Genomic DNA, 23,281 nt, shown 5'->3' with positions numbered 1-23,281 from the left:
GCTGCAGGGAGCCTCTTAAGTGGCAGTCTGTCTCTTGAATGACTGTTCCTTGTAGCAGGCTTTGTTGTGTTCAGAGCTCTGCCTCTTGGCTATAATGGATAGCTTCAGTCTTGTCTGTGCAATGTATTTCCCCTGGTATGCATCTGTTCTCAAAACCGTTTGGGGCCTTGTAGTTCTTTACTGATTTCTGGGGCGGGGAGGGGTTTGACATTGTCTTTCTGAACCCTCTCGTGTGAGCTGGGTATCTTCTGCCTTCCTTTTGGTAAGAGGGCTCTGGTGTATCTTAACCTAAATGTCAAACTGTTGTAAGAACAACAACATACAGGTGTTTATCCTAAATCCTTTCCTCCCCATGGCAGTCTTGGCCCTGTCTCACTACAGATGAGCATGAGGCCAGCTCCTTCCCTTTGGATGTGTGCATGTCCAGGGCATTCTGTGGCCTTTGCATTCCTGTTCAGGCATATTTATGACAACTTTACAAGGCCCCAAACAATCAGAGAGCATGGATGGAGGCTGGACACTCTAAGCACATCAATCAGTTTCATCCCTCTGAGCCAAAGCAAAAGCAATCTTTATTTTTCCCTGGGTTGAGAGAGAATCAACAGAGGCAAGAGAGAATAATGGGAAGGAGTGAATGAGGAACCCCCTCTGCCACTGGCTAGCAGTAGCTCATTTAAACAGATGGCTTTGTTTTGATTTGGACTCTCCATTTTTTTTTGTCTCCCCACTAAAGGAGACCTGCAGAGTTCTGTCCAGAAAGGGAGCAATGCAGCCGCCTGTTCCCACACAAGTGGGGCGAAAGGCGAGAGGCTTTGAGAATTCCCTGCTTCTTTTCCTTGCCTCCCTCTTTTTTTCTCTTCCCCCAAGAAATCACAGTTTGAGAGAATTCCCCCCTACTCCTCCTGTTGGAAAGAAAGCAGAGAAGACATTCTTGACATTCTTTGCAGAGAAAAGGGGTTAAATGTCTGAATTTGGGGGTCACCATGTTATACAAATTGCAATCTAATCGTTTTTACAAGAACACACGTGTGCTAAGAAAAGGAGCCATGGACAAGAAAGAAAAGAGGACAGACAACCTTTTTTTGTCCTATCTCCTTCCCCCCCCCCCCTCCCCCCCCAAGGTTTTGGACTATTGTCATGTCCTGTCTCTCTCCCCTCCTCACCCCCGAGAGGGAGAACATTGGTTTTATAGTTAAATTGGTTCGTAAAGCAGAAGGGCTTGGTGCCATTTCTGTTTGTTTTCCCAAATAAAAGCCCCAGCAGGGTCTCTTTTGCACCGTTGTGGCTTTATTTGAAGAAACTGGCTTTTTCCCATAGCCCAGCGTGTCAGTTTATCCTCTGAACTTAACCTTACGGGAACCCGAACAACAAAAACTCACAGGGTCCCAGAGCTGGAAAGGTAAAGAAATTGTATCTTTTTATTGGACCATTTAAAGTGTGTGTGGGCCAATTCAGAGAAAGCAGAAGAAAAGAAGGCAAAACTCCCTCTTCTGTCTCTCCCCCCGACTCAATCTCAAACCATCGTTGGTGTCATTCCACCCTACTGCCTCAGGTCCCTTCAGCCGCACTGGGGAAGCAGAGAGGGGCATTTCTCCTGAAAAATCACCTATAACAGCATCTCTGAGCCATTTCACATGGCGGTGGTCCCTCAGAATTCCCCAGGCCAATCCCACATCTCCCTGCAGGAATTAGCAGCCTTGGCTAAATGCAGGGTAACCTTGGGGTAGGATAACTCCGTGAAGAATAACTTTGCCATGAATCTATGCTTCTCCCTATGTACATTATAGATGTTGTTTGACAAAGCTTTTCCCTTCTTAGCATAAGCTGCTGCCTCTCCTGAGTGCCTCAGCCACTGTTGTAAAGCACCTGGAAGAGATGATAGCTCAGCTCTTCCCTTTGCTTTTGGTGCACTCTCCAAATTGGATGACAGAAGTTGTGCAAATGTTGCACTCTGGATAATTGTTTTTAAATGGATTTTGTTTCCTTTCTCTGTTTGATACTCAGCTCAAATATCTCACTGTTTTGAACTGAATGGTGCTCTTTCTGCTTTTTTTTGTTTTTTCTAAGTAAATATATCCCAACTGGCTTGTTGCAAGTAGTTGTTGGGGCTAAAGTATTGGTTTAGAGCTCTGCTTGATTTCTGAATAGTCACCTGCTTACGTGCAATGGCTTCTCCTCGTCACGGTTCATAGATGAGGTTTCCAGAGCAAATGAGTATGTCCTCAAATTCGCACATCTCTTGTTTTCAGCAGATGTTCTGAATTCAGCAGTTTCCCAGAACTTGCATATTTGTATAATACCAGTTCTAGTGGATTGTGGTCACCAGAAATTGAGGCTGGGGAGAAAAGTGTTTATTGTTTCATCCCAGCTTTTGGAGTATAGTTCATGTGTATTGGAGACAGCTGGCCAAGACCTTCAGCAAATGGGCAAGGTACAGGGAGGGAAGTGTGGACTTCTTTTGAACTCCAGCTATCAGCAAGGTTTCAGGGAAATTCTGAGCTTTTATGGTCATGCAAATAATCGCTGTGGCTTAGAAGGCTGTGTATGGCTTTAACATGGTGACGGCAGCATACCATGGATTATCTGTAAACTAACGGTCTGGGCTCATGACTGATCTTATTTTGTTGTCTTGTTGCTGGAGTGAGGAGTACAGCCTTAAGCTGTTTTTTAAAAAGAAAAAACAACCAACTTAAACCAGCTTGTTTCTGCCATTCCTTGGTGGTTCACTTTGCTTCCAGGTTAGAAGGCTCCTGTCTTTGGAGGTATCACCATAGCAATGCTCATGGCTAGATTTCCAGCATGGAAAGAAAAGAATGAAATGTGGAAATCCCAAACAAATAGCTTATTTTAAAAGTAATTTTGAAACATCTTGTTTTCTGAAGAACATGGGGATTCATGGAGATGAATCAAAGAATTCTCTATAGTTCCTGAACAAAATGCCTTTCATTTTAGGACTCATCAGTTTGATACATTACCCAGGCACAGGGACTTTACTTAAACATCTTGTTCTATCAGCAAGGAGTCCAGAGCCTGGTGCTAACACAGCTTTCCTGTACTAGGGATTAAATGGGCTTCTGGATTTGCTCTGGCTCTGTTCTTTGTGGGCTGGTACAGGATTATTGCCAATATAATTTCAGTCTATCTAGGTGCTGAAGAGAAAGCAGGAGAAAATAGGAATATCTGCGAGTTTCCTGCTCGGCACCAGAGGCTTACCTGTGTGTCTGTAGGTGCTGCGTTGGCCCAGCTGGGTTGTGGCTGAGGTGCTGAAGCTGAGAGCTCTGGTGTTAGACTGGTCTTTCTGGGAAACCTGGACTGTCGTGTTTGTGATTCTGCTCTGCAGAGCTCCACTGGGGTGGAGTGGTTTCCACTGGTGCCACCCAGCACTGGGACTTGAACCCTGGCACTATGTGGCCCAGGCTATTCCTACAGAAAACATGGCAAAACTCCCACCATCTGCACAGCTGTCTACCTGGCTTGCTTGAAGAAGGCCTGGGAGTAAAACAGCCTCTACTTGCTACTGCTGGAAGGCCAGGGCATGGTGGTGTAGACCTCCTGTGCTTGGTCTTGCTTGGGCTTCACAGTCACTTGCTGACTTCATAGTGCATAACAAGGATGGGGCACCCTGGCCTCTGAAGTGCTGAGGATCAGCAACCTGGTTTTTGGAAGGTGTTTGGGTGCTGGGGGTGAAAAAGGGCCTACAAAGGAAAGGAAAAGGCTCTTCCCTGCTGCGTTTGGCTGGTGCTGGTGAGAAACAAGGTTCAAGATAGCTATCACATCTCTTTCTGTCCCTCACTGAGTAGATATCTTCTGTCCATGTAAGTTAGAAAACCATTTGGTGATGTGCTGGTGTATCTGCTGCTTTTCTGTTGTCCCTTGATGGGTTATCTTGATCCTTTATGGGTTATTAAGGATTAGCTGTGGGGTTTGCTGTAAGGATTAGCTGTGGGGTTTGCTCCCTAGGAAGTATGTTGGGGACAGGTTTGAGGGCAGGAGGTATTTGGGTTAATGCAGACTGTACAATTTGTGGGCACCAACTTGTCATAGCAAGGCTGGGAGAGTTGTGGTGGGAGAGTGTTCCCTTCCCAGCATGGGCTCAGCATTGCTGCGGGGCTGTGGAGCTAGCCTGGCATGGTGGTAGCTAGTCCAGAGATACCTTAATCTCCTGAAAAATGGGGAAAATATTAATCGTGTTCAGCATCTTTATCAATTTAAGTGTGCCCATGTCAGAATACTTAGGTCTTTTGGTTTGCGTGCCCAGTGTACAGCACAGTACGATTTTGCCCTGATGTCAGATTTTAAGTGCTTCACTGTAGCAACTAATGCGTTGTTTCTGTAAACTGCTAAAGGACTGCAGGGGCTGGGCCTCCCAGTTGAAAGCTGCTTTGGCTGACCTATTCTTGGGGCAGGAGAATTGAACTGGTTAACAAACCAGCAAAGCAAGGTTTGCTTTGCTGCAATAAGTTGCAACTATTTATGCACCTTTCCTGCCTACAGAGAAAAGCTAATCCTTTTCTTTCCCTTTTTTCCTTTTTTGTTGCCTAGACTGGAAAGGGAAGTGGAGGGAGGAAAACAGGTGTGACTGCTGGGATGCTTGGGTACCACTGCAGTGAGGTGTGAAGGCATGGAGAAACACTGAGAGCGAGGCACCTGGGTGCTGTTCAGTGCTGCACACGAAGGTCTGAAAGCAGGAATCCAGACTCTGGTTTCTGCTGTCCCTTTGCTGATTTTTTTTCACTTGGGGACATCACCAGGCTGCCATTAAAAATTGCTGCCATCTCGCAGCACTGCGGATTGAGGTCTGGTCTGGGAGATGGAAGACAAGCCTTAGTGGGGCCAGGCTTGCTCTGGGTGTGTGGGTGCTTGTTTACAGGTGGGAGGTTGTGAGAAGATCTGCTGTGACCTGTTTCAAGCACCTGAGAGGAGGAAGAGGGCTGATCCCAGTGAGTAAAAGATCCCTGGATGTGCTTCTGCATCCTGCAGCACAGTGCTCCTCTTTCTCTGAGCTCACTTAGTCCTTTACATATTAAAGGTGTATTAGCAGGGAAGATGGTGCAGGGGAAATAACACAAAGAGGCTTCATGTAGCTAGCAGGAGATATTCACCAGATGTGCTGCTGGGCTGTGTGGCCTACGTGCAGCTGCCCATCATGGATTCATCTCCTGAAGTGCCATGTACTCAGAGTACCAGTCCAGGGGGTACCCTGCAAAACCAAAAAAAAAGCAGTAGTATGTGGAAGGAGAGAGAGAGGGCTCCAAGCTGCTGGTGTGCTGCCTGGACCTCGCTGAGATAGCTCATCTCCCATAAGTAACTCCCTGTTCCTGCCTGAGCAACTGGCAGAGGACTTTGCAGGTTAGGCAGTCTGGCCCCTTATGCATCTCACAGGTAGTCCAAGGGTTCTTGTTTGGAAGAGCAGCTGACTCTCCTCCTACCTTTGTTGTATGTCTTACAACTCTGGGCCACACATGTAACTCATAGGATGAAGAAGGTTGTGTGGAAGCCTTGAGAATGGTTGTGGACATGTCCATCTGTCCTACTGGCTTTGCAGAATGGCAGATGGAGGGGATCTGTGTGCTTGGAGGGACAGGGGAGTGCCAGCGCTCAGAGATGCCCATCCATGTCTCACTCCACGGTGGAGCTGAGGACCCATCTGCCCCAGCCAAACCCCACAGGTCTTGCTCCCAGTGCTCAGACTGCAAATGCTTCAACCTTCCAACCTGCACACAGGTACAGAGTTGCTGCTGGGTTGGTTTGCAAGTAACCCTCCAAGGGTTAATGTATTGTGAAAAGGTTGCAAAGGGCTGAAGCATGGAATCCCCTCGATCCCTTGCCTGGAGAAATACAAAGTCCAATAAGCCAGCACCCCTGGATTCGTGTTGGGGGGGATTAATTCATGCACTTGATGTTAAAGCTTGTCCGAGAGGTTTGCATGGGGGGGCCATCGCTAGGGCTGGTTGGCCTCTCTAAATGGTTGCTAGGGCCCTGGCATCAAGGGCCAATGTAGCTGCCCACAGCCACGGTCACGGAGGGAATTACACAGCCACAAAGAAATTGTTATTCTACATAATCTGCTCTTTGGAGAGTGACTGTGGGGAAACAGGCTGGCCCCAGCATGCCGCCAGCTCTGTGATCATAGAAGCGTGCTGGCTGCAAAGATCGGCCAGGGCTCGCCTTCTGATCTGGGGACACCAGGGCTCGAGGCGCTAATCTGCTTTATCAGCGATTTCTCTCTCCTGACACAAAGGTGTTTACTTGTTTTAACATCTCCCGGGACTCTATTTCTCCTTTTGTGTGGTCTTTATCCCCTGACGAGGGCTTTAGCCCAGATTACAGACAGAATTAAGGCATTTGGCGATGTGCCTCAGAACTGTGTGATGCTGGATCAAGGAGCAGAAAGTAGCAAAATAATGGGGGGAGATGCTGGGAGTGACCCCACTGTGGGACCATGCAGTAGGCTTTCGGGACTGCTTCATTGTCCTGAGAACCAAGGGGTTACCATGCGGCAGGGTTTGAAAAGCAGGTGCTTCGAGGTTTATTGTGTCCAGCATTTTTGATTTAGAGGGTGTGAGGAGAAGGAGGAAGAAAAGGAGGGTTTGCAATAGGTGGCCATCTCAAGCAGCTGGGCAGATTGTCCCCTCCATTCCCAAGAGTTCACTGGCTGCTGGGGCAGGTGGACTGATACTGGGGACGGGCTGTGCTATGTGCCTGATGCAGGGTTCAATTTCATATGGCCCATGGAAGGGATGCAAGTTCCTCGCAGCCTGGCAGGGTGGGGCCCTCACCAGGCACTATCCACCTGGTGAAGTGAGCTGCTGCTTCTGCATGTGAACAAGCAGCAGAATGATATGACCACAAAGCATCTGGCTTAGAGCTTCATGGGGATCTTGCTTTTGATCTTTCACAGCAAGTAAGGAATTAAAAAGGAGGAAGCAGGGAAAGTCATCTCCAGAACAGCCCTGGAGTGGCTGCTCTTGACCTGTCATATTGAGCCCCAGATATGGTGTTTGCAGTGTAACTGGAGGGGGTTGAGGAGAGCAGGCATGGCAGGCTGGGTCAGGAGGGTCTGATTTGCCTGTGGATCTGAGCTGTTTGTCAAAGATATGGGGAAATACCCCACTGGGCAGTATTCTGAAGGACAGAGTCTGGGATGGGATGAGACTGAGTGTGTAAATGGCTATTGCAGATTTTCTGGAGTTTGACTAAGTTGGGAACCATCTGCCATGGAAATGGAACCCCATCATTCAACGTACCGGTCACTTTTTCCAAGGAAGATGATCCTGTTCTGCTGGGGGTCAGCTGTGCCTGTTCCTTGGCTCTTCCCCTTAGAGCTGTGACTCCTACTGGTCACCCTACGTGAGTTAGTGGCCCAACCAGAAGCTGGAGGAGGGGGAGGAAGACCGTGCAGGCTTTTGTGTTCTGTTAAATCACAGAAATGAGATCTAGGAGACTTCTGTGACACCATCTCTGCTCTGGCCTGCTGAATTGGAAGGGCACTCTGCTCAAAATTACTCCTCCCCTATTGTGTTTCATTGCAGTGGTCAGCTGTTGACCTGTTTAGGGACCGACTTCCACCGCGGAGCTGGAGTCCTTGATGTCTTCTACGAAACGCCCTCCCTTCTCCTTTCGTGTGGGTACGACACCTACATCCGCTACTGGGACATCCGGACCAGCACCAGGTGAGCCCAGCCCGCTTCCATCTGGGCCCACGTGAGGCTCCTGGCTCTCCTTCTGCAGTGTCTGGGGACTCACCTGCAGCTGAATTAGCTCCTTCAGGAAAATTGGGCCTCAGCCCCAGTGGTGGAGGAGCAGAAGCTCAGCTCCACTCTGGTTTGTGTTGTCCTTGCAGGAAGTGTGTCCAGGAGTGGGAAGAGCCCCACGACAGCGCCCTGTACTGCATAAGGAGTGATAAGAACCACATGATTGCCAGTGGCTCTTCTTACTATGGCGTGGTGCGCCTCTGGGATAAGCGGCAGACTCGGTGCCTGCAGGTGAGGGCTGGCCAGAGGTTGGGCAGCAGCAGGGCTTCTGGGTTGTTCTCTGGCAGCCAGGTGCCCATGTTTCTTTGGAAGAAGAGCCAGAGGCTGCTGGGCCATCTTTGGAGCAAGCCCACCCTGGGGAACCTAACCTATATGCAGGGAAAAGCCTGCTTTGCTCAGGCATCTCTGCCTTTGGGTCTGTAACACCGGTTGGGGTCTTTGGCCTGACCTCTTCTTTGAAAGGTTGATTCTCCTGTTTTTTTTGCAGAGCTTCCACCTGTCTTCACCAACCAGCAGCCCAGTGTACTGCCTCCGTTTCAGTACCACCCATCTGTACGCCGCCCTGGCATCAGCCCTGCACGTCCTAGACTTCACAGCCCCGTGAAGGGCACTACAGCTGCTTCTGGTCACCCCAACTCAGCAGAGTTGACACTTGGCTCAGGGAATCGCAGGGCAGGAGAGGTGAGAATCACCCCAAGGCTTCTGAAGGGATTTTTTTTTGCCTACCAGAAAGCCACAACAAAGAGTGCACAAAGGGCCAGACTTTCTCAATCTCACCTGCCTATTAGTGGAAATAAAGGCCGATTTGTCCTTTATCCCTTTTTATTTTGTGCAAGTCAGGGTTTGTTTCATAAACTGTGTTCTTTTTTCTTTTTTTTTTTTTTTTCCTATTTTTTCCTGTGGATACAGCATTTGAGGGGCAAGCTGAGCTGGGATGCCCTATCAGCTATGTGTGCTGGTCAGGTTGAGATCAGCCAAGCTCTGAGCCATGTGAAGCAAGTCTAGGCTGTGTGTGCAGTGGACTGATTTGGTGGAAGGGAAAGGTGCCTGGAGGAGGGCCCACCTTTCCCCTGTGCTTGCTCTCCTGACAGCTGTTTACGTTGTCCTTCGCAGCCAAGAGCAAGAATTGAGCTAAAAGGCAGAGCCAGCCCTGCTTTCAGTGTATGCCTCCCCAAGCTGGCCGTCAAGGTTGGGCTGTGCATTTGGCAGGACTGAAATGGTCATCTTTTGCTAAATAAAACTCTGAAGGGGAAGAAAAAGAAAAAGAGACTGTTTGTTTTGTTTCAAGTTCCAAAGGGGCTGCGATGTTACCCACTTGGCTGGATGGAGGAGGTTGGGCCTATTTTCAGACGCTGTCTACATGTCTAATAGATCTCTCTCCCTGGCTAGACCCTGTGACACTGCTGCATTGAAGGCAGTTCCTGAGATCTGGGATCTCATGTTACTTGTTCAAACAAGAAATCAAGAAGTAAGATCTGCAACTTGCTTACTGCCTGCATAAGGAAGCAGCAAACTGGACTAGTGCAAACACCAAGGCCTTGATGTGATTTACTGGAATCCTGTCAGCACATCTAAGTGGGCCCTGCTTCTTTTGGTGTCAGCCTTCTGAACTCGAGCTGGGTCTCAGAACAGCCACAGCTTTCAGCGTGCTCTGTGTTGTCTGGATGAATGTGAATGAATGCAGTGGTGTCTGGGGTCTGGCCTTCCTTGGGGAAGGAGGTGTGTGAACCCTACTTGACTGTGAGTTTGCGTATCCTGGATAGGTAAAGGAGAGGTTCTGTATCCCAGATTGGGAGCACTTCTAGGGCAAAGCACACAGCATGGTCCTTTATTAGAACTTAATAGGTAATTTCCACTGTCAAGAGGCTGCTTTTCCCTTGTGATGCACAAAAATTGGAAGAGGATGCTTGCTGGAGCCCTTGCCTGAGCAGGGAGTGGAACCAACCAGCTCCTCATCTGCTTGAAGGCAACCTTCCATTCCCAGTGGATGTGAGACAGCCGCTCAGGGTTGGAAGTAATCTAAAAGCTTGGCTTTGCTGCAGGATCACATTCTCACAAGGACCTTTCCAGCACAGCTCCCTGTCACAGTTCCTGATCTAGCTCTGCTGCCACTCATGTCTGCTTGCTGCAAGCTCCCTTGTAGCTACCGTGGCACTATGTACTCTCCTTGTGTAAGTGTGGTGATGACTAAGTGCCTCAAGCACCGATCTGCTGCTGTATAAAGATACCATGGCTGTAACAATCTTTTATCAGCTCAAAGCTGTAGACCCCAAAGACTGCTAGTCCAAGACAATGATTCCAGGGGGACCTCTGGGCTATTGGTAACAGTGAGCTGTTGCTTAAGAGGTGGTACTTTGCATCAGGGGCTGCTAAATACCGCTGCTGTATTGCTTGGAGCACTTTGGGCTCTGCATGTGAGGAGAGCTTTAGGTGATTAGGCATGAGGTAGAAGATGAGAGAGAGCTGGCAGAGCTTGGGAGTGGGGGAAGTCTGGTTTTTCTCAGCTCCTGGTGCGTTACAGGTCCTTTAATGAAATTGGGAGGGATGGAGATATTAAATGTCTTTGGTAGTGCCCCCAGGGAGAGGCTGTGAAAGAACTGGAGTAACTGTGGGGTAGGAGGAGAGGTTCTTTATTGCACTGGGACTTGGATAAGGCCCAGAGTAGGAATGACTGTGTCGGCTGAGCAAGTGTCACTGGTGCAGGAGACTCCTCCCGTGACAGCCCTGCCTGCAACACTGCTGCTGCCAGTCCTGCCAGTTCCTTCCTGCAGCCCATGTTGGTGAGTCCCTGCTCTTGTAGCTGATTTTAGGTTCTTCCTGGCTGAAGTGTGGAACAGAGCTGCAGCCCCATGGTGGTGCCAGCCTGGCGGGTAGAAGGATGGACCCTCACATCTCGGGTGACGTTGGGGAATGGGGAAGCTGCAGGTGGGGCTGGAGCGCTGGCTCTGAGCTCTGCCAGTCAATGGTGTCTCCATTTTCTTGGGAGGACAATTCAGGTGAGTCCTGGAGCCACCCAGGCTCTAAGGAGCTTTCCTGGTTTGAAAGCAGCCCTCACCAGGGGAGCTATGCTGGGAGCCCACGACCTGCTTACTTAAAAGTAGGGTTTGAGTAGGAGCTGTTCAAGTACGAACCAGGATGGAAGGACACAGAAATAGAAGCACAGGGATGGCGTGGGCAGGGTAGAGACAGTGGCTGGTTGGAGGCCAAGCTGCTGAAGCAGCACTGCTGGGGTTGTCCTGTGCAGCGAGGTTTGTGATGGGCCCTGTTTGTGCCCTCACGGAAGGAGTGTGCTACTGCTACTCCTGAGCTGGCCAGTGGCCTGTCACCACTTTCCCCTCTGTGCCATGCAAATGAAGGTGCAGCTGCATTTCAGTTCCTGTGCTCTGCACAGACACCCTCTGTCCTGCATGTCATGTTGCGCATGTCTGGCGGTAAGGAAGCAGTTGGGTGTCGTCCTCTTCACCCTATTTCGTAGGCTGTGCCTGTTCAGTTCTAAGCACTGATGCTGTTTGCAGAGATACCAGAGTTGCCAGAGCATCCTTCTAACTGCACAGAGGACCTTGCAAAACAGCACAGGAGGGGACTGGCTTCCCAGCACATCCCAGGCAAGTAATGGGTGTGAGGAGGGGGATCTTATTTTCCAAATGTTACTGCCTTCAGCCATGGTGGCAGACAGAGGGAATTACCCAGCTTTCACATCGCTTCTGCTCACAGATGATGGGGAGAGGGCTGCTGGCTGTGGCACACTTCCTTTGTACCCTACAGCTTCCTGCAACTCATAGAAGGATCATAAATGTCTGCGTAAATCGGCGGATCAGGTAGTAAAGAGATCAACCACCCTGCCGTATCCCTGGGCCTACAAAGATTTCTCCAAACAGCTCTATTAACAGGACTAATTTTTATTAGAAAAGGCAAAATAAATACCACGAAGCTGTGCAAGAGAGCTGCCTCCCACCTCAGCCTCTTAGCAGCCACTGCCTATTGGGTCTTACAGTCGCCATCCCCATTGTTAGCTGCCTTTATCTTCTTCAGCTCCTTCTGTAGCTGCTCTTCTGCAGCCAGGATCTCCTTTGGCTTCTGGTACTGTAGGACGGAGAGAAATGCCCTTAGCACTCCTGTTCAGCCTCTGCTCCAACCAGACCAACTGGGGCCAGGTGCTACCAGCGCAGCTGGGGCCCTCCTGCCAAGGCAGGCCCTTCTGTTACCAGCTGCCTCCCAAGCCTGTTTGGAGAGGTGGTGCCATCAAGCTAGTGACACTTGCCAAGATCTGGAGTGTCTTTTACAGAGCAAGTAAAACTTTCCAGTTGGATGTGGCGTCCTAGTCCCTACCAACCCCTCCGGAATATCCTGGCAAGCTGTGTCATGCAGATTCCTGGTGTGCTCACTGACTGCATGCTCACATGTATGTATCTAATATACTTTTTTTAAAAGGCAGATAGAGAAGTAAGAGTTGCAGTTCCTCTATCCACCCCCTCAGAGCCCTCTTGCCCAGCTGCAGTTTAGTGGTGGATGCAGGTGCTTTTTGGCAAGGGTTTGGCCCGTAGCAAACAGAAGCTCAGAACTCAAGGTGCTCCTCTTGGCCCGTTTCCTCTGCATGTGCACCCCAGCCCTGCTGCAAGGTTTCCCTCAGAGGGGATGCTCTCTGGGTAGCTGACTTCGATGTTTAAGATGAGCACCTGCTGCTCAAAAGCATCTGTCTGCTCCTTGCAACAACACTAAGTGCCTGTTTTGCTAGTCTCTCGCTTCCACCATGTGTGTGGAAGTGTGTCCTCTCTGACACAAAGCAGCAGGTGATTTTTATTTTTTTTTAAGACTGCGAGATCTCTAAGTGCAGCAGGTCCTTGGACTTTTACGCTCTGAGGCAAGAGAACCTCACTGTCCCTGAGAGCGGAAATGTGCTCAGGTCTGACGGAGGGGATACATGGAAAACTGTGCGACAGATGCTCTTCCACCTGCAAGTCACCTTGAGCAGCAAGCAGGGCCCCTCCTGTGGCCCAGGCTGTCCTGGCTAGTGTCAGCATGCCCAGTGTAATCTGAAACTCCCACTGACTGTGTGACAGAGAAGGGGCTCATCAGTGACCCTCAGCAGATCTCCCTGCTCTGCCTCATTTCCCCACGTGTAAGAATTTTAACTTCTTTGTGGACATAAAGAGAAGGGCAAGGAGCTGTTCCGAGTGGCTAAAACCTCACCGTGATGATCAGGGTGTTGTTGGCATGGGTGAAGCTTAGGGCAGCTGCATCTAAGGGGAGCTGGTATCGGTCCAGGTCAGGAATAGAGAACTTCTTGTAGTACCTACAAATGAGAGGAGACAGAAATGAGGAAGGTGGGGTTCCTATTCCCCCACAGTGCTGAGCTACAGAGTGCTGTTCTACAAGGTGTAGATGAGGACAACAGATGTCTCGGGGTTGACAGCAGGACCCTGTGCCATGTTGTGTGCCTGCTGGTGCCTCCAGGCTGGAAGGAGCACTGGAAACAAACCTCCAAACTGGAAATCGAAGCTGGGAAAGTCCTGAAGGGCTTTGGTGCCTGAGAGCAGGTGGCTTGGTCACACCAACTTGCCCTTTAGTAGTGCCAGACATGGTTAGGGACAGACTATTCAGCCTTACCAAAAGGTGTCCCTTGTCCCTGCTCATGGGCTCTCGTTCCCTCTAAGTACCGGTTTCCATTAGCTCTTGTCAAAACAGCTGGCTTTGACAGCTTGTGCCCTGTGACTTACTTTCCTGAGTGCTGCACCATTTTGTGTTGCAATCCTTCCTAAACCCATCTTTTTGGCCTCTTGCTGTGCTTCCTAGATAACTTTCTGCTTTGTTGGCATGGTGGTGCTCAAGGCATACCCCTGGCCACAGAGCTCCAAATGTAGCTGCCCAGACTCACCTGAGGCTCTGCTCTGCAGCATCTCCACACAGCCCTCATGGTGGCTGTGGTGCTCCCCTAGTTGTTCTTTCCCTGGTCTCTATCCCAGTATCCTGGTCACCTCTCACATCCAAGCAGAGGACAGAGAGGTTTCTGCCAGCTCCCTATCCAGCCTGTGTCTCTCCACCAACCAAACCTTGCGCTTTGCTCAGTATGAAGGAAAGGGGATATGTCTCAGAACTGGAAGGGTTATAAACTGTCTAGGCAGCTGAGACATTTCCTAAGACTTTGGGACCAGAACCTTGTAGACCTGTGTCTGTGTTTGCCTGAGACCTTTCCTGCTTGGCATGGCTTGCCCTGCATCTGCTGCTGCTCCTCTCTGGGGCTGCACCAAATACACTAGTTGGTGGTCCTGTGCCCACACAGAGGCACGGTTGGGTTCTTCATCTCTTCCAGCACTCTCGTGGGCAATCCTCTCCAAGGAATTGGCCTGTACCTGGTACTGAGGTGCCCAGAGCAGAGCGGGAACAGGCAGCTGCTGCCGTCCTGCCACGAGAGGCTGTTCTCCATTCAGCTAGCTGTGTGTGAGGCTTGGCCTCTCTAGCTACCTCTGCCTAAATTGCAGTTTATTTTCCAAGTCACAGTGAAAACAGCTACAAAGGGCAAATGGCTCTCCTGGTGCAGCGGGAGGAATGTACGCAGCTTGTTACCGCAGGGCTCAAACCGTTCTGTGTTGTCACTGCTGTTGGTATTTGGAAAAGGTGGCAGACATGGATAATAAGGGAGATGTCAAAGGTTAAACAGCAGAGATTAGATGAACACAAAGACATGTTAAGGAAGTGTTAACTTCTTACCGATTAGACAAAAAAAAAAAAAAAAGCAGTACACAGAAAAAACCCACTGTTTCAAAGGGCCTTGGGAGTCATCAATGAAACAGCAGCATTCTGCTGCCCCAGGACTAAGGAGAAGGGGAGAAGAATGGCTTTGGCTGGCCTCAAACTAAAATCTGTGACAAGATCAAAGGAAACCAGATCTGCCTGGCCACCCCCTCCTCCTCCTAACATTACCACTGCGCCTCGCTACAATAATTGAATCAGGTTTGGCGTTTGGGGAGGTGGCTTTCTGGGTTTGTTTTTAGAGTTTAGTTTAATGGATTTATTTTACAGCAAGAGGTTTTAAGCAAATCCCACTTGAGCAGCCCTTGCCGTGGCCAGAGGGAATGGGAGCGACTGGTGGAAGTGAAGAGATGCTGTCTGGGCTGAGGAGGTAGCTGATGGGCAGTTATCCCTGCTGAGGCAGGCACATTCTCTGCCCTTGCCTCTCACCCCATGGCCAAGGGCAGTATTGCACTCTGAGCCTGGGTCCTGGCCTGAGATCTACAGTGCCTATGTGAAGTCACCTCTATTATTTTCCTACTGGAAATGCACTTTTTGTCAGCCTGTAGAGAAAACTGCTACTGGTATGCTGAGAATTTAGAGCTGAGCTACTCAGTTGTGACTTGGCAACCCATCTCATTGCTTGTGCCTCTGGCTGGCGGTCAGCACAGCTCTGTTGCTCAGAAGCAGTGTGGCTGACTTCCAAAGGCTGGAGAGGCTCTGAGGTTTCCTTTCTCTCCCATAGCAATGCTCGCTCTCTCTGTGGACTCCATGCCTTTCTTGCTATCTTGGAATTAGTTGCTGAGAGGTGCCTTGCTCTGGCCGAGACCCAGGAGAAATGATTTAAGATATCCTGGAGCCTGTACTAAGTGTTCTGGTGCTGGAGCCTGTCCCTGCTCCCTACTGACATAAAAGTCATTCTTTTCCCCAGTGAGGCAACTTTCAGCTTTAATTCCAAAAGTCCTTAACTTTCATGTGCAGGCCATGACCTGCTTTCAGGTCCTTCAACTATCTCTGGCACTAGCCTATAAATGTGTAGGTATTGACTGCTTGTGGGGGAAATCTACTGTTTTCCTGAAGAGGAGTATATAAAAACTTGGAAGTCAGAGCATGGGTGAAGCCTGAGTGGTACGTTATAATCTTCCAGCACCTATACAGGCTAGCAAGTTCCCACATAGGCGCTACTATTAGGGAGTAGGTAAGTCTGTGATAGTAGGGGCTTGGACTTAGGCTCACTTACTCCTAGCTGTATGGGTACCCACGTGTGGCTGATGGGAATCTCATTCATCTTTGCCACATACTAAAGCACCACTCTTCTGTGAATCCCTCTGCGTGCATTCAGGCCAGCATCTTTCTGTATTAGAGCTGTAATTGCTTGCTGCTTTCATGGGAAAGACTTCCCCCTTCCTGCCTTGCTTTCTCCCGCTTTTGAGCGTCCAGGTGTGCTCATGTGCAGAGCTGAAACACCCCTTGCACGGCCTCTGATGTGGTAAAGCCCTGCCTGAATATTTGCGGGTTCTGCAGTCCGAAAGGCGTTCGGCGGCCAAAGTGGAGCAGTTCTTTGCCAACAGCACCACCTACAGCCAGCTGCAAAGAGCAGCGCAAAGAGGGCGGGGGGCAGACTGGGAAACACCGGGGTTGATTTTTACCCATGAATCTCATCTTTCTCTGTTCTGCAGCAACGCTGGGGAGGAAAGGCGAGCAGAAAGCAGCCTGCCCAGCTTTCCACGCTGGTGTATTATCCCAGTTTGTAAATAGCTTCCAATATCCTCCCTTGTTCTTCCAAACTCACTCCTTGCTATCTCTTCCCAATACTACTGCTCATCCTGGCTTACCTCACTGAGGCTGTACGTGCTTTGGAGCACAGTGTCTCTCATTCCTAGAGAGAGGCCATGTACTGACACAGTATAAGATGATTCTTAACAGCTCCCCCCCCCCCCCATCTCAAATTTCTTTTGGCAGAATATTGTGGTGCTTCCTTTCTAGATTCAGTCTGCCTCTTTTTTTCTTGCTACCTCCAGATCATATCATCAGCACTGTGACAGATTTATGCAGGGAGATCTGTCTGCCTGGGTGCCGAAGACTATGCTGTACCTGTTGAATCCTGCAGTTCCATGCATTCTGAGATCAAAGTATCATGTTAGAGGGGAAAGGATGGGATGCTCTAGCTTCAAAAGGTCTAAGGGAGAAACATTTGACAGGGAAAGAACAGTGCAAACACCATGCTATTGGAACTGTAAGATAAATTTGTGAAAGCCAGTGCAGAGCTTGAGGGGCTCTACCATAACTGTGTCTGGGGCAGCTGGGAATGGAAATTGGACAGCTGGAGACATGCAGCTGTGAGGTGTGAGGGACAGAGAGAGAGGACAGCTCCCCTCTGCAATCACTGGCCTGCCCTCTGTGCCAGCCCCACCCCCAGGGACCATCAGCACTGGCAGTGCTGTCCTTACTGACTTCTTGTTGATGGTCCGGATGACACAGCAGCGCTGCTCCTTCTCCACAGAGACGCTGTAGACCTCCTTGGGGTAGGGCAGGTTACGGATCCGCCACTGGAAGCTGGTCAGGGTATCCTTCCTCATGAAGACAGGCTACAGCAAACAAGTACCTTCAGCAAGGCCCCTCCAGCCATCTCCTCCCTGTCCCCTTCTTCCCGTACTACCTCGAGAGGCTCCACATGGGAGCAGCTCTTCTTTCACACTGGATCATTAGGGAGTAACTCAAGAAACTGCCTAAGCACCACTCTTCTAGAGCCTGCTTGTAGGAGGCTGAAAGTGTTCAGCAAGGGAGTCTTGCAGGGAAGTGTTACAGGGAAACCAAGCCCCCTCTTTGAGGCAACTGAATACTGAACTCTGCCTACGCTAGGGACCTGCTGGATTCAGTCCTGGGTCTGCCTCAATTTGCTGTGCAGGGCTGTGCTTGTGTTTCAGGTCTGTAGAAAAGACAGTGAGAGACTAAAACCTCTGTCTCCTAAGCTAGAGGGATGTGAAGATGAAACAGGCCATGCTATGTTAATGAGCAGCCTGCTATGCACTGCCTGCATTGGCCTTTTGCTGTCATCGCCTCTGCTTTCCGTCCGCTGGCTTGTCGTGGCACTGGCCTTCCTTTCAGCCTACTCTTTCAGAAGCCAGAATAGTAGTTGGCCAACACTGCAGTACAGTTTCTCTGCTTAAGGAAACTACACATCTTGTGAAGACCCCAAAAGAACCTAAGCTGTGCCTTTTTTCTACTCAGCCCCACAGCTTTGGGATGATTTGCAGTAGAGTGCTGGGCAGGTTAAGGCTGTCTCTTGGGGCTGCAAGTGATCTATGGTCTTCCAACTACTGCTGTAAGCACAAGAGTAAGTAGTTTTAGGTGCAGTCATGCCTGCAGACCCTTACGTACATTGGAGCTGCTTTCCTTTATGAGCTCGGATTCCAGCGCTCCCAGAAGCGGCGAGGTTGGCTCCCCCACTTCAACCTGCCACTTGCCAGAGCCTCCGAGGGTGTTCTTCTCTCGCCATTTTCTACCTGTGGAAGGGAGAAGAAGGGTTTTCATTATTTTGCTCTATAAGAACTCCAGCAAATGACTGCCAAGCTGCCCAGCACACTGAGATGATATCAAGATATATATCTTAATTCCAGTCACTTCCACTTTGGTGTGAGTAGAGATGTTAGCTCACCTGTTCCTGAAGTCAGAAATTCTGTACAGAGTGCCTCTCTTTTTTGCTACTTGGTGCTGAAGCCATGGTTAGGTTGCAACAGGTGCCATGCCACAGCTGATGCGGTTTTGGACAAGAGCCATAACCAATGCCTTGCTTGTTTGTGGTTGCAGAAGCCACCAAAAAGCATATTTCACCCCAGCATGTGCTACAGGCTGAGTGTATGGCTATGCAAGATGGCAATCTCATTTAGGTTGCCCGAGTCTGTTGTGACAGACAAGCTCTTTGGGAGAGATCCTGGGCTAAAGCAAGGTCTGCTACACCATGGAAGTCAGAGAGCCCTGGGCCCAAACTGAATGATATTTATGTCTCTACAAAATTCAGCCACAGGCATGCTTATCTCCCAGAATATTTAGGGGGCAAACCAAGAGTTTCCTCTCAACATCCCAGTTCTGTGAATGCAGACCTACTGCCACGCATACGGCAGTCGTGCCCCAACCCACGTCTGCTGGAGGCCAGCTGGGAGCACCACTTACTCATTAACTGACTGGTTTTCATGTCGTACTCTTCAGCCATCTCCTTCCCATCCTCGAAGAGGTAATGGATCTTCCGCTTCCCTAGAGGCAAGGCAGGTGGTGAGGGTAAACAGGAATACACCTATCCCTGGGTGTATGACCCTGTCCTACTCCCTGTGGTCCTGTCCCCGTGTCTAGGGCCCCGTCCCACTGGGGCCGTGTCCCCGCGTGGATGGCCTTGTGCCCTTTGCTGGGGCCCTGTCCCGGATGCAGGGCCGTCCCCGGCAGCGCTCCCACCCCCCGCTCGCTGCAGGGCCACCCCAAAACACGTCGCGGGGGACAGGAGGGGGCGATTCCCCCCCTCGCCGCTGCGGTTACCGTCCTGCACCAGCGCGGTCTTCCTCGCAGCCCGCAGCCGCTCCAGCCAGCTCGGCACCGCCATGGCGGCCGGGCCCCGTCGCCACGGCAACGCGGACACTTCCGGCCGCTACCCGGAAGTACTTCCCGCCGCCCCGGCCCGTAGGTGAGAGCGGCCCGGTGGCCGGGCCCTGCCCTGGGGCCCATCCGCCCGCCCCCCCGCCCGGTTGCGGGGAAGCCCCCGCGCCACGTCTGGCTTGGGGGACCCCTTCACCTCCTCGGGCTGGGGTCACGGGGGGCTCCGGCTGTTTCCCCGCTGGTGGTGGGGGAGGGGGGGCTCTCGGCCCTCTCGCCGCCCCTCCTCAAGCCGGGGCCCAGGGGGGCTCCCGTCTTCCTTCCCTGGTCCTCGGGCCCAGCCGTGAGGTTTCAGGGGGATTGTTTCCTGCCCCCGAGGCTTTGGGTGCTGCTAGTTCTGAGGCGAGCCAGGTTGGTGGCGTTGAAGCCTTCGTGGCCTGAGGACGCTGGCAAGGCAAGCTTGGTACGGCGTGCGGGTTTGGTCTTAGATGAGTTAAAATACTACCCGGGAAAAATGTTTTTCCGAGTCCTGAAGCTTGGGGGTTTTGGGTGTGTTTTGTTTTCTTTGTCTAATAGAAAGTATTACTGTTTTCAGAAGACTTTTTGAGTCAAAACGTCCTGAAAATAAATATGTTTCTGTGAAATTGAGTTTTAGAAACGTAACAGGGTTTCTTCTCCCCTGAAGCTGAACTCTTCCTTGCAGAAGCAATGACTTGAGTCCAGCTCTGGGTCAGTCTTCCAGAGGACTGTGTTTAATGCTCGGGTGAGGAGGTGACCGTAGGGAGAAGACAGGGCCAGGTGGGACCATCTTCAGCTCTTCCAGGCTTAATGTGATAGGTTTGTGCTGGCTTGTGTGTGAGAAGCCTCTAAGCAAAACACAAAGTGCTGCACAGAGAGGAAACCAAGCTGGCATTGACTCCACCAGCCAGGCGGAAGGGGCTGTTGGGATATACGGTGATTCGGGGTTTGTTTGGGCTTAGAAAAACCAAACTTCGTGGTAGCCTGTGCCAGTAGTTAAAGCTCCAAAGTTTATTTTTACAAGGCTTGTGATGGTAAAGCTACAGTTGTACCCGTATGGAACTTGGCTAATTAATCTTTATTAATTTGCTATTTCCATCTGAAGCTGGTTTGGGGGTTTTCTTCCTGTAGCTGTATGAAACACTTGGTATCAATCTTTCTTCTCATCTGTGACTGGGTTTCAGCCCTATCAGGAGAGGTGTTTCCCTCTTGGGAATGTGCTTGTCACGGTTTAACCTGGCAGGCAGCTAAAACAACCGCATAGCCGTTTGCTCGCTGTCCCCCTGCAGTGGGATGAGGGAGAGAATTGAAAAGAATGAGATAAAACTCGTGGGTTGAGATAAAGACAGTTTAATAGGACAGAAAAGGAATACAATAATAATAGAATCTACAAAACAAGTGATGCACAGCACAGTTGCTCACCACCTGGAGCCAATGCTCAGCTAGTTCCTGAGCTGCCTTGCCTCCTGGCCAACCCCTTGGTTATATACAGAGCGTGCCGTTGTATGGTATGGAATATGCCTTTGGCCAGTTTAGGTCAGGTGTCCTGGCTGTGCCCCCTCTCAGCTTCTCAGACACACCCTGCCTTTTTGTATGAGAAGCTGAAAAGTCCCTGATTGCTTAGCGGCAACCAAAATATTAGTGTGTTATCAACATTATTGTCATCCTCAATCAAAAACATGGCACTATACCAGCTGCTAGTAAGAAAATTAACTCTATCCCAGCTGAAACTAGGACAGTGCTTAAGAAATATCTGAGAAATAAAGTTGCTTCTGTTGGCTGGGCAGGAAGGATCTCCAAAGTGATAAAGTAGTTGAACACTTTTTATTATAAGAACTCAGCTTTAGTGGTTTCTAAGGTATTCAAACAGGGTCATCTTAAGTGGCTTTTTGGTGGTTTCTAACTTTGATTTTTCTGATCTTGTGGGCAGCAGTCCTTGTTTCCAGGAGCCTCCCTCAGGGCAAGCATTTTTGGAAGGTAATAACAAAAAAAGAACTCCAACAAAGGCAGTGAGCAAAATGAGTGAGTCTTAAGTTGTTGTGATCGCATAACACTGTTCTCAGCAACCTCCCTCTTTCTTATTGGCATTCAGCAATTGCAGCTAAACATCCTACCAGGCCTATGGAGCCACGAGGGATTGTCAAAGCCTTTCCCAAGAGGAAGAAGGTGAGGGATGACTCGGGGAAAAGCATCCCCCCAAAGATCCCAAAAGAGGAAGGAACAGAGATACCTGAGGGTAAGTCCTCTGTGCCCGTGATGTGGAAAACAATATTCTACCCCAGCTTGTTAACTGGAGGTGCTGTTCCCTCAAAGGCTTCTTCTGGCCCCTGAGTGTGTTTTCTGTAGAGATGATGGCCAGCTTGCTTTGGTGTGTCCAGCTGGTGGCCCCCAAAGACTGCCTGCCACTGTTGGTGCCATCATGTCCTATGTGAGATATGTAGCCCAAACCATGTGAGATGTGTAGCCCCTTTGGTTTGGGATGCTGTTTCTCTTGCCACTGAGCTCCTGCCCCTGTGTTTTCCTCAGCAGAGTGGCTGAAACCAGTCGCCGCCTACGTGTTGCAAGCTGGCATCGGCCAAGCCAGGGCGGAAATCTTTCACAAGCAGATTGTCCAGAATGGGGGTGTTGTACACCACCGGCTCTCCTCAGAGGTGACGCACGTCATTGTGGCTGAAGACATGGACTGTGATCGGGCCTTTCGGCTCCTTAAATTAACCAAGCTACCTTCAGGGTTGCAGCTAGTGAAGGCATCCTGGCTAAGTGCTTGCATTAGAGACCAAAAGCTTCTGAGTACTGCTCGCTATGGTGTCTTCATCCCTCACAGGTATGCAAACGCCACACTGTCATTCCTCCCTACAGCACTTCTGTCCTAAACTGAAAAAGACTAAAATTTGACCTCTGCTCAAAATCTCAGACTGCAACTCCTTGCAGCTCCTGTAGGTATGACTTAAAGTCACTTTTCCCCGTACAGACTGTGACATTTGGTGACTTTGTGACCAGTTGCCATTCTGTGGGGTAAGAAAACATGGAATAGAGCCCAGAAGTGCTAACAGGAGTCCTGTCACTTGCTACAGGTGCTAAAGGCACCGCTTCCTAATCCATCAGTGATAACAAGGAGATTTATTTTAAAAATGCCAAGGATTAAATGCTGTTTCTTACTTGTTGCAGATGAAAAGTAGAGAGAGAATTGACAACTAGGCACAAGAGGAAATAAGGAATGGAGCAGCAGGCAGTCACAGGTTAGGATCAAAATGTTTTGGCAAAGTTTTGGAGAAAGAGTCTGAGTGAGGTAGATAGAAGTTGCAGGTCGGTGAGGTGGACGGAAATTGGGGAACTGAGCCAAAACCAGAGTAATTAATTGTGATCTAAGAGAGTACAATTCGTATGGGTTGTTTGCTCCATCCCAAAACATGCAGAAGGATTTCTCAGTCAAACTGCTGGGGGCTGAGAAGTCCTCCTCTGTACTAAGGCATCTGATCCATGGCAGGTACCTGGAGGAGGGAGAACTGCAAAAAGAGCAGCAGCAGCAGGAGGTCCTGGCCAGTGAAGAGATCCAGCCCCCAGCAGAGGAGGGAGCAGTGAAAACAAATACTGAAGCACAGGTGGAGGATTCCTCACAGCGAGACCTGGGCACCCTTGGACAGCAGCAGCTGGCTCAGGTGAGGCTTCCTGCACAGGCCCTTCTTGTGAACAGATCCTGCGTGCTGCTTTTCTGGGCTAGGAGCATCCCTGCAGGGATACAAAGCCAGATTTTCTCAGCAAAGGGAAGGCATTTGGATGTTTCAGTGGGTTGGTGCTGGCAGACTCAGGCTGTGGACATGGTTACTGCTTCTCTTTGTCCCTTTTAGGTGTTAAAAGTAGAAACAACACCCCTTAAATTCCTGTCCCCATCAGAACATTTCCAGCTGAAGCAGTCCTGATGCTCTGATCAGGCCAAGGCTCACTCTGGTGATCATGTTTTCCCTGCGTCCTTTTGAGGAATATTCTCTGGCTGAGAATATCTCCCTTTCAGGAAGCTGTCTCTGATACTCCATCCCGTGTTCCTGCCTGAGCCATACTGACCCACTCTCCACTCCTTGGCAAACACCCTGTTCAGACACATGTGCAGTGGATCAGGTTGCCACTCCAGTGACTGTGGTGGTGTGCTTAAAATATCTGTGTTGGGTTATTAGTGACCTCTACTGTGAGTCAGCTTC

The 23,281-nt window shown here is 50.1% G+C and overlaps 3 protein-coding genes across 16 annotated transcripts in view; 2 read left to right on the top strand and 1 right to left on the bottom strand.

Annotated features, from left to right (window-relative positions):
- Window positions 1-9,019, top strand: part of FBXW4 (F-box and WD repeat domain containing 4) — a 60,846-nt gene extending 51,827 nt beyond the window's left edge. For 3 of the 4 annotated variants that reach the window (XM_075758099.1, XM_075758097.1, XM_075758098.1), the window contains 3 exons: window positions 7,533-7,673; window positions 7,844-7,985; window positions 8,242-9,019. In XM_075758099.1, coding sequence (XP_075614214.1) covers window positions 7,533-7,673; window positions 7,844-7,985; window positions 8,242-8,358 — 400 coding nt within the window. In that variant the 3' untranslated portion in view covers window positions 8,359-9,019. The remainder of the gene's footprint in view (window positions 1-7,532; window positions 7,674-7,843; window positions 7,986-8,241) is intronic. The other variant, XM_075758101.1, reaches the window with a different exon arrangement.
- A 2,618-nt stretch (window positions 9,020-11,637) lies between these two features.
- DPCD (deleted in primary ciliary dyskinesia homolog (mouse)) lies at window positions 11,638-19,143 on the bottom strand. The gene is made up of 6 exons (XM_010313284.2): window positions 19,014-19,143; window positions 18,657-18,737; window positions 17,865-17,989; window positions 16,938-17,071; window positions 12,945-13,047; window positions 11,638-11,837 (listed from the first exon to the last, which is right to left on the bottom strand). Exons 1-6 carry the CDS (start codon window positions 19,075-19,077, stop codon window positions 11,733-11,735), a joined length of 612 nt encoding a protein of 203 aa, XP_010311586.2. The 5' UTR covers window positions 19,078-19,143; the 3' UTR covers window positions 11,638-11,732.
- POLL (DNA polymerase lambda) overlaps window positions 19,129-23,281 on the top strand; it is a 23,718-nt gene continuing 19,565 nt past the window's right edge. For 7 of the 11 annotated variants that reach the window (XM_075758089.1, XM_075758087.1, XM_075758086.1 and 4 more), the window contains exons 1-4: window positions 19,129-19,530; window positions 21,178-21,321; window positions 21,612-21,909; window positions 22,573-22,744. In XM_075758089.1, the coding sequence (XP_075614204.1) occupies window positions 21,207-21,321; window positions 21,612-21,909; window positions 22,573-22,744 (585 nt within the window). In that variant the 5' untranslated portion in view covers window positions 19,129-19,530; window positions 21,178-21,206. The remainder of the gene's footprint in view (window positions 19,531-21,177; window positions 21,322-21,611; window positions 21,910-22,572; window positions 22,745-23,281) is intronic. The other 4 variants (XM_075758084.1, XM_075758082.1, XM_075758080.1 and 1 more) reach the window with 4 other exon arrangements.

This window comes from Balearica regulorum, chromosome 7 (assembly GCF_011004875.1).
Source record: "Balearica regulorum gibbericeps isolate bBalReg1 chromosome 7, bBalReg1.pri, whole genome shotgun sequence".
Classification (NCBI taxonomy): Eukaryota; Metazoa; Chordata; class Aves; order Gruiformes; family Gruidae; genus Balearica; species Balearica regulorum.
Note: the sequence above shows the minus strand (reverse complement) of the source record. Positions and strands in the feature narration are given on the sequence as shown.